This window comes from Impatiens glandulifera, chromosome 9, assembly GCF_907164915.1.
Source record: "Impatiens glandulifera chromosome 9, dImpGla2.1, whole genome shotgun sequence".
In the NCBI taxonomy this organism is placed as follows: domain Eukaryota; kingdom Viridiplantae; phylum Streptophyta; class Magnoliopsida; order Ericales; family Balsaminaceae; genus Impatiens; species Impatiens glandulifera.
Window position 1 is genome coordinate 30978666 of NC_061870.1, and position 14885 is coordinate 30993550.

Sequence of the window (14885 nt, forward strand, 5' to 3'; positions counted from 1 at the left end):
TGGGTTGGATTGAATCTAACTTTGACCCATTATTAAAATTGTGTCACTCAACCAAAATTTGTAAATTTGTCAATTAAAAGAAATTTATTATTAAGTAATATTAGATAAGAAAATATTATATTTTTATAAAAATAATATAAATAATTTGTTTTTAAGAGTATTTATTTTCATTCTTTTCATAATTTAAATTTTAATTAAAAAATAAAATTACTTTCCATTTAATTGGTGGTAATGAATATAAATTAGGTTATGGAATTTCAATTTTAATATTAATTTGAACCCTAACAGTTGGATTAATAGTATGGATCTCGGGTCGGGTTGGTTATAGGCCTATATCGACAGTTTGCTCAACAAAACCTAGTTCTGATTTCATTATCCCCTCTTCTTGTCCCTCGCCTCTCTCGCTCAACAACTGCAGGTTCTTTCGATTTGCAGGAAAAAGGTAGAGAATTTGCAGCGATGGCTCCAAAGACACCGCGAGTGACCAGGAACCCGGAATTGATCCGGGGAGTGGGCAAATTCTCCCGTTCTAAGATGTACCACAAGAGAGGACTCTGGGCCATCAAGGCCAAGAACGGCGGCGCCTTCCCTCAACACGAGAAGAAGCCAGTCGAAGTTAAGCCTTCTGTCAAGCCACCCAAGTTCTATCCCGCCGATGATGTCAAAAAACCCATCGTTAACAAGCGCACACCCAAACCCACAAAGCTAAGGTACTGCAAAAAAATGGATGCTTTATTTATTTCCATTTTCAATCTTCCTGGTAGATCTATGATGCTTTTCGATTGTCAATCTCTCTAGGGCTAGCATTACTCCAGGAACAGTGTTGATTATATTGGCTGGACGATTCAAGGGAAAGAGAGTTGTGTTTCTGAAGCAGCTTGCTTCTGGGTTACTTTTTGTCACTGGTGAGGATCTATCTTTTCATTCTTTTTGCCTATTGTATGAAATGCATTCAACCCATTGTATTAGTTTGACCTAGAATGAGAGAAAGAGTTCAACTTTACTATCATATAAATACTTGTAGGGCCATTCAAGATCAATGGTGTTCCACTGAGACGTGTTAATCAATCGTATGTGATTGCTACCTCTACTAAGGTGGACGTATCTGCTGTGAACGTTGATAAGTTTGATGATAAGTACTTTGCAAAGAAAACTGAGAAGAGGAAGAAAAAGGTTGAAGGAGAATTCTTTGAGGAAGAGAAAGAGGTTTGCTTTTTTATCATCATTTGTTTCTAATATTGATATTGAAGGAATTGATTGAGTTTTTTTTGCTTAATAACTAACACTTGTCTCCAAATGCAGGAGAAGAATGTCTTCCCACAGGAAAAGAAGGATGATCAGAAAACTGTGGATGCAGCTTTGCTACAATCTATCGAAGGTGTTTCAGATTTGAAGGCATATCTTGGTGCCAGATTCTCGCTTAAGGCTGGCATGAAACCTCATGATCTCGTATTTTAGAGGGGAAATGTTATGCCTTGGTCATTTATCCTTTGTTTTTCTTTCTTATCTTGTTAGCTTTTATTTGATTGATATAATGGATTTCATGTGAAGTTTTGTGGTCTGAGATTATAACATGGAACTGAGTTTCCTTCAGGATCTTAAGCTTATTTCTGAGGTATAATATTGAGAGGATTTTGTCAGTTGACGATTTATTGAATGGCTTTTAGTTTCTTGAATGTAGCTTGTCATCTTTTTGGAGAGTTTTGTTTGCATTTCAAAAGTTAGCTAAAAGTTAGCTACCGAAATCATATATTTTGTGTTTTATGAACTAATTATAGAATTTAAATCTTGGTTTCTGATTTTATTAGTGTTGATTATTATTTTTGAAGTTAAATTTAATGTGCAAAAGTTTGTTAATCTCTCCTTGTAAGCAGTTATTTCAATAAATATGCAGCATAATAAGTATTTAATATCCTGTCATGAAGGTAGTATTTATTAAATAAGATGCTAAATGTGTTATTTACTATCCTGCCATGAAACTTTAGTTTTTCCTACCTAATCTCATTGAACCCGCAGATTGGGTAACACTATTGTCAAGATGTTCGTAATAATATTTTGTAATACTTCTTTATAAGCCTTTACTTTTCATTTTTAATGTTTAACCTAGAACATCCCAAATTTTATATAATCCAATTTTGAGTGAGTGACTATCTTGTTCGTCTTAGATGAACTTACCATTGTAATAATATTTTGGAATACTTTTGTCTAAACTTTTACTTTTACGTAGTCCAATTTTGAGTGACTAACTTGTTCAGCTTGATTTAAAATATAATCTCAAATGAACTTACCATCTTTCCATTGCAAATGTTGTAACCCAAAAAATAAAACTGTTTATCTGCATATACGGGCTAACAAAAATAAATAACTTTTCTTGTGTTTCTGTAAAGCCTTATTTTCTTAATACAAATGAGGGAAGAAATAAAGTATAAATCATTTGATTAATAAACATCCCTTAGTGTTTAGTTTTAAGAGTAATCATTCCAAACGGAAAACACAAATGTTTTCGAACAATCAAAAAAGCACAAGAATGGCCATTCAAGTGAATGGTATCTCTCCTTCCTCTGCTTCATCACCTTGGCTCGTCGGTCTTGCAACTCCAGAATCAATGACATAGTTGTTATGGTTCATATCGGCTCTATCAATCAGCACACCATTAAATTCAACAGTATCAATCGGATCATCTAAGCCAACAAGGTAAGGATACAAATCTATCAACCCTTGGTCCAAACCAAAATCCAAGTCAGTCAGAACCAGCTCATCTGATGTATCATTATCTAGTGTTTGAATAGGAACAACAACTGGAGATTCTTCCTCTTGTATTTCTTCCTCCTTAAATGTTACACCTTTTGGGCTGCTGGGCATATCACTACTTTCTTGAACAGGTACCTCCGTTTTTGGCTTATTATAAGGCTTGTCCTTTATAACCTCCGATTCGAAGGTGGTTACAGAAGGGAGATAAACCTGGATCATGGGGTACTCAAGAATTACTAAATCTTCAAATTGGTGGCGTATAGGAGCATCGATGTCCAGTTCCCGGTAAGATGACGTACGCCCCTTCAAATTTGTAGAATAATCCCAATATTAATATAAATAAAGTACACATATTAGTTAAGAAATTATAATAAATTACCTTTGCAAATTTTCGAATGAGAAATTTGAGATCATCGATAGGATCCTCACAGAATTTGCTAAGATGGTGACGCCAAGGACCAGGCTTTAAGTGTTTCTCAACCACTGAACGTAATGTAGCATTTTCATCTACTCTGTCAGGCAAGAAACCGTTAAGGAAACAACTAGAAAGTTCAACATGCATTGAAAATCAGCTGGTAAAACTCACCCGTGGTCAATCAGTACAACATCCGTTGATTGAAACCTCCATTCTATTGTCCATTTTATAAGTTTCAACCTGTTATTAATCAAAATTCAGAAGATTAACAGATAATTAAGGTCAATGTATAATCATAATAACCTCACTATGAACTGTAATCACTTGATATCATAGGATAGATAACCCTGACTTTTTGTAAGTGAAATGAGTATCTGAGCTTACTTGTAATTAAAGGAAGACCTATTTTCTTTCCTTCTTGACATTCCATTTGGAAGAAAGAGGAGTCTAGTTCGCCGACTTAGAGCAGCTTTCCGAATATCTCCATGTGAAAATGGGTGTTCAAGGTGGGAATTACCCCACAACTTCATCCTCACTCTCCGAGAAGATTCAGTCACCCTCTTTGTTTCTTCAAGCATGTGATAGTCTAAACAAAAGAAATGAATAGTGTTTTAAACACACGCAAAAGAAATCATTTTGTTTAAGCATAATATGAGTATTATAAGGTTCTGCATCAACCAATCAATCACTTTAAGACAAACAAGGCCGACATATCAAACAAAATCAATTCCTTGAGACTATAATTACCAGAGAGGAGAAGACTATCGTCGAATTGAGATAGAGGAACGAAGCGAGTTAGCTGCCTCTTGCCAGTGCAACCAGTCCGTTGTTTGTGTGCTTTGACGCATGGAAGGCTGCAAGAACTCAGAGAGCAGCCTGGGCATTTGTATTTTGAAGGATTCAGCTTGCATTCTTCGCATGCCATTGATTGTTTAGAACTTGAATCAGCGGTAACGCTAGCTCCGGAGGGCTCCTCCATTGTGGCTGTAACAAATAATTGATAAAACATTTAAACTAAACAAATTGAAACTGTAACTGAATCATCTCATATCATCAGTTCATAAATCTCTAGAGAAATATACATACACTAATGATGGCGTTGAATTCGTCTCAGTAATTAAACAACTATGTAGTAGATAGTCTACGATGGATTTTAGAAGAAGAAAATAAGGTACTAGCCTGGAGTCTGAACAGTGGACAGCTCGCGGCAGCAGCGGCAGCAGTCGGCGACGGCGACGGCGGGAGAGCGAGAGCCGGAGAGTGGCAGGGGAGCTGAGGAATGAGGACACTACGGAAGGCTATGGGGATTTTGTGAGGCTGAAAAAAAATGAAAATCAATTGGGCTGTTGGGCCTGATATTAATTTATTTGTGTGTTAGGGTTAGATGAGGGCCCAAAGCTGGTGTGATTTTTTTTTTTTTAAATTAAACTATAAATAAATTATTTTAAAATATATTATATAATATTAAAAGAGATAAAAAAAAAAAAATTAGTTATTTGTTTTAATATGTATTTTTTATATTAATTATTTTTATGTTTAAATATTTTATATTATTGAATACAAGTAATTGTATGTATGGATGGATGTAGGGGTTCGGGTGGGCTGAAGCCATAATAATTTTTTTTTTTTACGGTTAAAATGTGACATTACTCCTAATTTTTTAAATTTTTTAAAGAAGAGTGATAGGGGGAGGAAATTTGAGGGAGGGAATGAGAGAGTGAATATTGTGTCACTACATAACTAGTTTTGGAAAAAGATAAAAGTTGAGGAGAGAGAAATTTTGTTATTATTTTGGCTAATCCACATCATTCCCTCTCTCAAATTCTCTCTCCCAATCATTTTTTGTTTTTTAAATTTCAATAGTATTCATTATTTTTTTTATTTAATTATTAAAAAAATGATAAAACTTACTTTTATTTACTTGTTTTATCCAAAAAAAATTTTGTTTTTTATTTTAGCCCATCCTAAATTTTTTTTAAGCACACCCATCACCGAATCCTGGGTCCGTCCCTGATTGTATATGTGCTATGATTTGAAGAACATGAGTTAAAAATATTAATATATTGAATGTTCAAACAATTTATATAGTTTTGTATTTTGATTTTGGAATTTTATGATTTAGAATTTTGATTAGTAACGATGATTTGATGTTTTTAAACTATCATGTTTTGAAATTTTGAATAATTATGATTGTTTTATATTTTTGTTTTAAAATATCATGTTTTAATGAATAGGTATGAAAACTTTATATTTTCATTTTGAAAATAAATTTAGTTTTAGTTCGAACTCGAATCTGAGCATGAGTTTGAAAATTTAATTTTAGTTCAAACTTTTCGAATCGATTCGAGCTGAAACTCAAATTTATAAACTCTATCGAGTTGAGCTCAAACTGATTTTCGGTTCAGCCCATTTGCAGCTCTACAAATAACTATGTATCACACAAACCCTTAGTTTGAACTAAGGAATTAAGGTTATGATTTGCAAAAAATTGTTTAATGAAATGATGGATTATTAGAATTAGTAAAATATTTATTGTATTTAATATTCAACTTTTATATATATATATATATATATATATAATTTGGTATTTTTATTCATTAAGTGATTAGTGATGAAAATTATGTGATTTAACTAAATCCAAATAACCTTATCAATCAAGCTCTATACATAAAATCAGTTCCCTTCTAAAGAGAAATAAAATAGTGATTTAATTTTATTAAGCTTAGTCTAATAATATGATTAGGTGACAAGCATTATCCACAATTCCAACAATATATATTTATATAGACTAGTTAATCTTTAATTAATACATTTTAATAATGATGACAACGACATAATCTTTAACCATAATATCTGTTTAAACCAACCATTTTAAAAAAAATAAATTCAACTTTATCCTTCTCTATTTGTTTCATTAAGTACTTTGGAAAGATCCATTGTAATATCATAAGGGTCATATTTTCTTTATAATTAGTAAATATAACAAAATAACACTTACAATTAAGAATATTCAAAACATTTTCTATACTTTTAGGATGATTTAATTAAAAAAACTATCTATAAATTTATAAAATGAAGTAAAATACTTCATATTTGATTGGATAATTCAAATAATTTATTCAATTATGTAATTAATTATTAAATAAAAAATTATTTGAAATATTTAATTATATTGGTCCACATATATTTTATTTAGATAAATCCATATAATGATACAATAATTTAGACTCAATTATTTGAATTGATATACCATTATTTAATTTGTGGTTCAACTTAAATTTATTTATAACATTTTTAAATAAAATAATAATTATCTCTAAAGATGGGATTATAACAAAATGACAATTTCATTGAAGTCACCAAATCACATATTTTACAAAATGCAAGATTTTATATATATATATATATATATATATATATATATATATATATTTTATAAAATCTCACTTGAAAACAAATAAGTACAATATTTTTTTATATAAAAGTTTGTAAATAATAAATGTTTAATTGACACTCAATCATTCTCCAACTTATTCGTATATAGCCAACTCTCAATTTAAATAAACTTGTTCTTAAATCTTGTTTGGATAAGCAATAATAATTGTGAGAATTGTGGGAGAAGTTTGAGAGAATCAAAGTAACCCTACTCTTAATTAAATAATTGTTTATTGTGAAATAGAAATAGAATAATAGTGTTTCAAGTTTGATTTAATTTTTGATACCCTTTTATAAAATTATGTAATTTATTAAAAAAAAGAAGTTAACCTTATCATCTCGTTTATATCAAACTTTAAGAAAGTTAATATTCACTCATGAATAATAATTAAAAACGATTTTATTTATTTGAGAGTTTTTAATTGAATATTGATGGAAAAAGAAAAACACAATCATATAAAGATCCTCAAAGACAAAAAAAAATTATTAGCTATCACCTATTAATTTATTGTAAAATAAAATAGTTATTTTATATTTAGATGGCATTTAATAAAACTGATAATCAAGACATATTAATGAATACTAAATTTAAAGTACTTCATAACTAAAATATTTAGAGATAAAATTGAATTAACTAAATAATTTTTTTTTAACTTTTAAGTCTCAATATTTAAATTAGTTCGATAATATTAAAAACTAATATAATAAAATCAACAGTACTATTATACTTTTATATATTAATTATTATATATCAAATATTAAATAATTTTAAAATATTATAATTTATTTTATTATTATTATTTTAATGATTTAATAAAATTATTGTTTGGATTGCACAAGTGGCAAGCAGAGAAAAACCGAGTCAATTGAGACGAAGCGACGAATTGTTGTCATTTCTCTCTCTAGACTCTAATGACGGTTAAATATGTCTACTACAATGGAGTTTCAATTTGATTTTCTTCTTCTTTTTCGCCCAAATCCCATACTTTTCGGTTTCACATGAACACGATAGAATTAAACTCGGAGAAACAAAACAAAACAAAACAAACTGCAGCTTAAAACCATCTTTTTTTCAAAACTGTAGACAATATAGATAGATGAACACTACTCCTCTTTCATCAAGTTTTTTATTCTTCTTTCTTTCTTTCTCCATATCACTCGAAGTTGCAACCCTTTGAATAAATTCGAATTCTTTCTTCTCTTGTGGGGTCCCGACCCTTTTCATTCCCTCATCCGTACTCAAAAGCCCTTGCTTTCTACCATACCAGAAGCCAATCTAATTCTTCCTTCCTTTATTCCTTTCCATTCCTCAGCAACTTTCTCCAGATTCGACTAAAAAGCACAAACTTTTCCGCTCCTTTGAGACCAAAGTTTTGTGGGTGTTAAGCAATTTGTATACTCGTTGTAACATGAAGGCTGCTAATCCTGTAAGTTTCTCCCATCTTTCGTTTGAATTTCTTGTTCTCTCTGCAATTGTTTGCGTTTGTACTCTGATCGTTCTTCATGCATACACTATGGAACAACTTAAATGCATCTGAAGAAGTCTTTAATGCATGCTGCCCGTTGAAAAGAGTGAAAATTATAATTACTATTTTAAATATTAGGGTTCGGTTATGGTATGATTGTAAATATAGTAAGTTACATTATTCTAATCAAGGCTTAGATTAAGGGGTTTTTCATCTTGAAAGTCTTATGTTCGATTATGATTGAATCATGTTCTAGCTAGATTAATTTTTGTTCAATGCTTTGATTGAACAGGGGTTCCTAGTCTCAGATTCAAAGAGTAAATATTGTATTTGCTCTCTCTTTGTTACTGCTGCATTGGTTTGCAGTGCTTATTTCATTGGAAGTGCATATCTTTCAAATAATTTCAACCAAGTAAGTATTTTCGATGTAGTAACAACATGCTTATGATGCCATCCGGGTTCAGTATCATTCTATCTTTTCAGATTTTACCATTATGGAATATGAATGAGACAAGGCAGAGTAAACAGAATGTAGAATCCAATAAGGTATATATGTTGTTTCAAATAGAGTTTTATGGGAGTTTCATAAATTGACATGTTTTGTATGTCTTATTATGGATTTTTTATTTATTTGCTTCGGTTATAGGGGATATCAACGAAGGAAATAATCAATGCAAGCCTGGATCCTCAATATCAGAAATGCAAGGTACCTATTGAATCATTGTAATATGTAGTTTATTTCAATTTTAATGGTTATTTTTTCATATGTAGAGTGATTGTAGGCCTCATGGGAGTAATATATTGCCAAAGGGAATTGTTTCCGGAACTTCTAATTTGGATATGCTTCCTTTATGGGGTCCGGTGTCGGAAAATGTATGAATTTGATTACTCACTCATATTCCATTTTGTTTTAGTTACATTTTCTAAATATTCTGTTTATATCCGGTTTCAGATTGTTTCTAAGACGTCCATAGGTCTGTTGGCCATGGCAGTTGGAATAAAGCAGAAGGAAATCGTAAAAATAATCGTTGAAAAGGTGTCCCACATTCATATTTTAAAACTTTTCGTATAGCTTAAATATTTTCGGTTAGGGGCAACTAAGCTTAGTTTCTTCAATTTTTGCAGTTTCTTGCAGATGATTTTGTAGTGATGCTCTTTCACTATGATGATGTAGTGGATGAGTGGCGTGATTTGGGATGGAATAATCGTGTCATTCATGTCTCGGCAACGAATCAAACGAAATGGTAGGATTTTTGTATTATGTTATTTTCTATGTAAATGTGATGAATAAATAGTTATTTAAATACCCTTTTTGCTGTTAAATATAGGTGGTTTGCTAAACGGTTCTTACATCCTGACTTGGTTGTGGAATACGATTACATATTTCTTTGGGATGAGGATCTTGGTGTCGATAATTTTAATCCGAAACAGTAATATTATTATCGATTTGAGTTTTACTTTTTAACTGTAACATATGTTGAAATTTACTTTGAATCTTATTGCAGATATCTTTTGATTGTTAAAGATGAAGGACTCGAAATATCACAGCCAGCGTTGGATCCTACTAAGTCCGACGTGCATCATCCAATTACTGCCCGTGTAAAGAATTCAAGAGTGCACAGGTCATTTCAAAGATTAATCTTTTTTCGATTTGATAGTAACTTAAAGAAGATATACTGAAAAAACCGCAATTCCATGATTGCAATACAGAAGGTACTATAAGTTCAAAGGAGGCGGAAGATGTTATGGAAACAGCACAAATCCTCCTTGCGTAGGGTAATATTTAATTTTTTATTTAACCTTTTATATTTACTCTGGCGAGCATGATGAAATATCATTAATATATGCAGTTGGGTAGAAATGATGGCCCCTGTATTCTCCAGAGCAGCTTGGCAATGTGCTTGGTATATGATCCAGGTATGATGATGCGATTTCGGTTACCTTAATTTTACCAAAATTATGATCTTTAGTGACATTTTGTTGTTTTGTTCTGAATTGGATGGGATAGAATGACTTGATCCATGCTTGGGGCCTAGATATGCAGCTCGGTTACTGTGCACAGGTTCATTTACCTTTTTACCCTTACAAAATCGTGTTGTATCGATGTAGTGGAAAAATGATGTTTCGGGTTTTTATTGTTAAACAGGGTGAGAGGACGAAAAACGTGGGAGTAGTAGATTCAGAGTATATAGTACATATAGGTCTTCCTACACTAGGTGGAGCACATCTCAACAAGGTAAAAATCTATGACAATTTAGAAGATTGATCAAGTGAAAATGTGTTACATTAATTAATTGTCTAAAGTCTGTTATATATAATGAAACTGTTACTAACTAAATAATCTACACACTAGAAAATATCTCAATTTGTGTCTAGGTCGAAGTACTAAATTGTTTTTTTATCAAAACTGCAGGGATCAGAGATTTTACCCGTGGCTGATAACCGAAGTGAAGTAAGTTTTTCTTACTTGTAATGTTACTAACTAAGTAACTCGCACTCTTCTAGAAGATTTAACTCGTGTCTTAGACCAGAATAACTAATTTTTTTTACGGTTTTGGAAACCTTAGGGATCAGAGATTTTACCGGTGCTTGACAACAGAAGTGAAGTAAGTTTTTACCTGTACTAATAACAAAGTGTTGGTTTTTCGATTTCTTCTTAACTAGAAAATTGATTAAATTTTGCAGGTTCGAAGACAATCCTTTGTTGAAATGCAGATTTTCAGGAAGAGATGGGCGAAAGCGGTTGAGGACGAGGATGAATGCTGGGACGACCCATATGAACAGCAGACAGATCAGAAAAATGGTTAACAGAATGCACACAGTACATAATATTATTAGTCGTAGTAGCCAAAATTCCGAAAATATCGTTATGGGTTAAGATTTGGCAATTTTATTTTAAATAGCTGTTTGCATATATTATGTTTATCTATAGTTATTTCTCTTAGAATATGAAGTAGGTTTTTTTTTGCTATTTTTATTGTGTAAATAATTGTTCACCAATTTAATTATTTTTCTATTAGATAGAGTTAATTCTATTTTATCAAGTCATAATTATTGAATTGTCAATTTTAATTTACTCATTTTTTGTTAAGTTGTAAATGATCCTTTTATGCTGTCCCATTTGAAAATTTGTAACCTGAAACCGAAATATGGTATAAATGAGTTGAGCCCATTACCATAAAACTCAATTTGCATTATATACCCTCTTTCTAGTACCAAACTCGAAGATCCAATCAAGTTTTGACCGAGCTAATCACGAGTTATTTGCATCTTCTGCAACTTCAAATGGTGAAGAATGATGTTACTGCGATTTAGGTTTGGCTCAATTCAATGTTATTGCTGAAGGCGCAATTACTTCCCGCCTGAGGAAATTGCTTTTGTTTTGGAATTAACTGCAATAACTCAAATTTTCTCTGAATGAGATAATAACTCCATGGGAGTGGGGACCCTGATATGGTACTGGTAGGATGCCGATCTAATTATTTTAGATGAATCATGCACAATTATTTATGAGCACACGGTTTTCAATGGAGAGTTATTAAATATTGATGTTGATAGATTTAGGGCTTTTATTTGAAATTGACACTTGCTAATTATCATTGGAGATTACCTAAACAACAAAGATCAATGAGTAAAATGCTATTTAGTTTCATGTTAGATTCTTTGTAAACACAATCCATCTACTCTTAAAAGTTGTTCAAAGCTGGAGGTGTAAATTCAAATGAGATTGGATTTGAGACCAAGGGGGAAAATACCAATTTTCTCTTGTTTTTCTGTCTCATGGTAGACACTAATATATGTTTTGTCTCAACTTAATCAGTTTACTAATGTTAGAAGAGCTGTTTATTCTCACAAGGAATATTCTGGTAAAAGTGAGATATATAATGATCCAAATATGACACCTTGTATTATGTTTAAAATAAACATGAATTTTTAATTTGTGGTTAGAATTTCATTTAGATAGCATGTGCTGCTGAAACACATTGGCCTGACTTTGACAGGATTCTCATGTCTTCTAATGGTTATTGTTTTACAACTTTTTAAGTTATATCCAGCTGGAAATGCATTATTTTAGATAATAATTGGCTGCTGCATTTATCCATAAGTAATGATTCCAAACACCAAACATTAAGCAAAGCTAACTGATTTTTTTGTCTAATTAGCTGGTGGTATTCTAATGGAAATTTAAATGTTGGAAGTTTTGAAGTCCTGCAATCACAAGCCTGTGCTTGTGTCTTGTCTTATGGATCATTGTTTTGGTACTAACTTAACACAAGGAAACACAAAAAAAGAATACATTCTCATCATCATAACATTTAATTTGCTACCATAACCATCTGTAACTAAGCTCCATTTAGAGTTTCCTATTTGAACCACCTTCTTAATTCAGTAGTAGAACAAGGAGACAGTTCACCTCCAATGCTTTCTGTATAGCATGATGTATTTGATCCTAGCTCCATTCCAACATAGCCTGCTTGAACACTCTTGAAACTTGGGCTTCTCAAGTTTCTCCCAGCACTATTATAGTATGGTTCAGGAACAGGGTAAGAGAGACGTTTCTTTGCTGATGTGCTTCTTTCCCTCTCGGGTGTTGCTGGCCTCTGTCGTGGGGCACTTTGTGATCTGAGCCGAGCTTTGGCAGATTCTGTCGCAGTCATGTAGTTGGGTATTGCAGCACTAGAAGATGTTTCTGATTGCCTAGGTAAGTAACTGCTTAACCGGCGGGTGGTTACCAAACTCGGGGTATTATTAGCTGTTGAGAAGCTTTGTTCCTCCCTGAAGCACCTGGGGCTTGCTGAACGGACCTGAAGGGGTCTTATTTTAGAAGGAGAAGGTGAAACAGTTGGTTGATGATGTGCAGATCTATGACGAGGGGAAGCAAGTTGTCTCTGATTCTGAATATGGGGTGATTGTGGTCTTTGGACAGAAGAACTGGAATAGCGATGGGGCATGGACATGTCCATCTCAACTGTCTTTATAGGCTCTCTTCTGTCACTTGAGTCTCTACTGTAATTCTCCCATTGCTTTGATGCCATCCATTGATCAAGCCAATTTGCTCTTTCCTCAATCTCTCTTTCTATACCTTCTGCAGATAGGCCTCGTCCATCCCAAGCCTAAACAGATGTATGAATGAAGCTCTACTTATTAGAAAGAACAACACTATAATATTTATACCAGAGGTTTGGTTGAAAAGAGAAGAGAAGAGAAGAGAGAGCACCTGTTGAGACATGGCACGACCCACTGTTCTTTCATGCCTAAGGGCAGCTTCTTTTCTTGCCTGTAGAAGAGCATCGAGCTGTTCAAGGGTTTGTGGGCATTCATCCCAATCATCTGCCAAGCTACTTCTTGTTCTTGACTGTGAATAATAATATCATAAATCAATATTAATCTTAAGGTTTTCTTTTGCAGGAGGAGTTTATGAAGTTACCATTGACTTCCTATCTCGAAAGTCTTGAGAGGAGTGATACTTGGAGGACTCCCACTGGCTGTTGGAATCAGCAGCAATCATGGACTTTCTACTCCCTTCATGTGATAGCCTAGCACGTTGATCACGCACCCGACTCTGCACACGAAGCAGAGCCTCCATGCATTTCATTGTTGATTTTGCTTGTTTCCTTACATTGTGTCCTCTAACCAAAGCTTGGAGCTTCACAATTCCCCTCAGTGCTTGTAGAGCCCTTCTTGCCTTCAAGCAGTAAGTTCAAATGTTTATTGAAAATCAGATTATTTAAAGGGCAAAATGAAGCATGGTTTTGTGCCGTCTCTTTGTTTATGATATTTTTAGTAATAGAAAACTTATCATTTATGAAACTTACTAGGTATCCCCTGAAAATTGTCTGGATTACTGTTGCAGCATAGTGTTCCCTCCTTTGCACAGAAATGGGAAGAGGTGGTCTGGTCAAGCGGATAATCTCAACGGCAGCCTGAGCAGATGCAACCGCTGCCTCAGCTGCAGCAGTGGTGGCTGCTGCAACTGCAATGGCATGCCTTTGCTCAGCAGACAGATTAGAAGAGTCTGTATTAGTAGTAGTAGTAGTAGCAGTGTTGCTCAGCTTTGGGTTAGCAGAATGCCCACAAGTAGGTCTTCTAAACAACCATCTTTTCTTCTCTCTCTTCTGCTGAGAAGAGAATAAAATTAGTACTAGGAGGTCTCATAAGAATCATAGAAAATGTGTCTAATTAGACTTGAGCTACCCGAACTGATAACATTTTGTTAGATTTTCGGTAGTACCATGATATAAAATTAAAGAATTTTGTACATGTCAACGTCAAAGTTATAAAGAATTCCAAAATAGAGTTAGACCAACCCAAAAGTAGCTTAGAAATCTATGAGTAAGAAGAAAACCATGAGCTCACATGTCATGGGCCCTATCTATCTATCTATCTATCTAAAAAATGAATATGGAAAAACATTACTTTATCTTCTTCTTCTTCTCCTTGGTCGTGTTGATCCTTCCTCCGGTTGCTGATCTTTGTATCTGCAGGTACCTTACTTGGGGAGCTGAAGGCCTTTTTAACTAGTGACAGCCATGAAGAACCTCCTTTTTTACCCATGGTGAGATAGCTGGTCAAGACTAATTAAGATTTAGAAGGATGGAAATGGTGGGTTTTTTAGGATTTTGATTTTGCCATGGTTTTAGGCTCAAACTTTGAAGAAGAAGAAGAAGGAATGAGAGAGAGAGAGAGAAAGAGAGACCTAAAACATGTGCAGAAGAGAGAAAGGCACCTAGAAAGGAGGATTACTACTAAAGGCTATCATGAATATATATTTATAATATATAGAGGCCGAGTTGATTAAATAATTTAATTTAGTAGTA

At 33.1% G+C, this 14885-nt stretch overlaps 4 protein-coding genes across 6 annotated transcripts; 2 read left to right on the plus strand and 2 right to left on the minus strand.

Moving 5' to 3' along the window:
- Positions 1-366: 366 nt before the first annotated feature.
- Positions 367-1640, plus strand: LOC124914342 (60S ribosomal protein L6-like). The gene is made up of 4 exons (XM_047454867.1): positions 367-710; positions 799-905; positions 1025-1206; positions 1303-1640. Exons 1-4 carry the CDS (start codon positions 460-462, stop codon positions 1456-1458), a joined length of 696 nt encoding a protein of 231 aa, XP_047310823.1. The 5' UTR covers positions 367-459; the 3' UTR covers positions 1459-1640.
- Positions 1641-2437: 797 nt separating this feature from the next.
- LOC124914995 (box C/D snoRNA protein 1-like) lies at positions 2438-4168 on the minus strand. The gene is made up of 5 exons (XM_047455635.1): positions 3914-4168; positions 3551-3752; positions 3338-3406; positions 3131-3263; positions 2438-3054 (listed from the first exon to the last, which is right to left on the minus strand). The coding sequence occupies exons 1-5, from the start codon at positions 4143-4145 to the stop codon at positions 2536-2538; spliced, it is 1155 nt and encodes a 384-aa protein (XP_047311591.1). The 5' UTR covers positions 4146-4168; the 3' UTR covers positions 2438-2535.
- Positions 4169-7537: 3369 nt separating this feature from the next.
- On the plus strand, positions 7538-10968 carry LOC124914507. Of its 2 annotated transcripts, none has more exons than XM_047455073.1 (16): positions 7538-8028; positions 8360-8479; positions 8551-8613; positions 8714-8773; positions 8839-8940; positions 9020-9103; positions 9193-9311; positions 9396-9497; positions 9573-9689; positions 9781-9843; positions 9918-9984; positions 10076-10129; positions 10214-10303; positions 10481-10519; positions 10635-10673; positions 10753-10968. In XM_047455073.1, the coding sequence occupies exons 1-16, from the start codon at positions 8011-8013 to the stop codon at positions 10873-10875; spliced, it is 1260 nt and encodes a 419-aa protein (XP_047311029.1). In that variant the 5' UTR covers positions 7538-8010; the 3' UTR covers positions 10876-10968. The 2 variants fall into 2 exon arrangements, with proteins under 2 accessions (XP_047311029.1, XP_047311028.1); XM_047455072.1 differs by having other exon boundaries at positions 7541-8028; positions 9778-9843; positions 10753-10966.
- Positions 10969-12198: 1230 nt separating this feature from the next.
- On the minus strand, positions 12199-14818 carry LOC124916482 (protein IQ-DOMAIN 17-like). 2 transcript variants are annotated; one of them, XM_047457198.1, is made up of 5 exons: positions 14485-14818; positions 13884-14186; positions 13496-13753; positions 13286-13423; positions 12199-13181 (listed from the first exon to the last, which is right to left on the minus strand). In XM_047457198.1, exons 1-5 carry the CDS (start codon positions 14620-14622, stop codon positions 12432-12434), a joined length of 1587 nt encoding a protein of 528 aa, XP_047313154.1. In that variant the 5' UTR covers positions 14623-14818; the 3' UTR covers positions 12199-12431. The 2 variants fall into 2 exon arrangements, with proteins under 2 accessions (XP_047313154.1, XP_047313156.1); XM_047457200.1 differs by having other exon boundaries at positions 13884-14183; positions 14485-14816.
- Positions 14819-14885: the final 67 nt, after the last annotated feature.

Bases quoted from the DNA above. Each gene is read 5' to 3' on its own strand.
- LOC124914342 (XM_047454867.1), top strand. From the start codon at position 460: ATGGCTCCAAAGACACCGCGAGTGACCAGGAACCCGGAATTGATCCGG. The intron at 906-1,024 runs GTGAGGATCTAT...AAATACTTGTAG, and splicing joins TGGGTTACTTTTTGTCACTG to GGCCATTCAAGATCAATGGT. The intron at 1,207-1,302 runs GTTTGCTTTTTT...CTCCAAATGCAG, and splicing joins TCTTTGAGGAAGAGAAAGAG to GAGAAGAATGTCTTCCCACA.
- LOC124914995 (XM_047455635.1), bottom strand. From the start codon at position 4,145: ATGGAGGAGCCCTCCGGAGCTAGCGTTACCGCTGATTCAAGTTCTAAA. The intron at 3,407-3,550 runs GTAAGCTCAGAT...GATTAATAACAG, and splicing joins AGGTCTTCCTTTAATTACAA to GTTGAAACTTATAAAATGGA. The intron at 3,055-3,130 runs GTAATTTATTAT...ACAAATTTGAAG, and splicing joins TCATTCGAAAATTTGCAAAG to GGGCGTACGTCATCTTACCG.
- LOC124914507 (XM_047455072.1), top strand. The intron at 8,774-8,838 runs GTACCTATTGAA...TTTCATATGTAG, and splicing joins CTCAATATCAGAAATGCAAG to AGTGATTGTAGGCCTCATGG. The intron at 9,690-9,777 runs GTCATTTCAAAG...ATTGCAATACAG, and splicing joins AAGAATTCAAGAGTGCACAG to AAGGTACTATAAGTTCAAAG.
- LOC124916482 (XM_047457198.1), bottom strand. From the start codon at position 14,622: ATGGGTAAAAAAGGAGGTTCTTCATGGCTGTCACTAGTTAAAAAGGCC. The intron at 14,187-14,484 runs GTAATGTTTTTC...TTCTCTTCTCAG, and splicing joins GAGAAGAAGAAGAAGATAAA to CAGAAGAGAGAGAAGAAAAG. The intron at 13,754-13,883 runs GTAAGTTTCATA...TACTGCTTGAAG, and splicing joins CAATTTTCAGGGGATACCTA to GCAAGAAGGGCTCTACAAGC.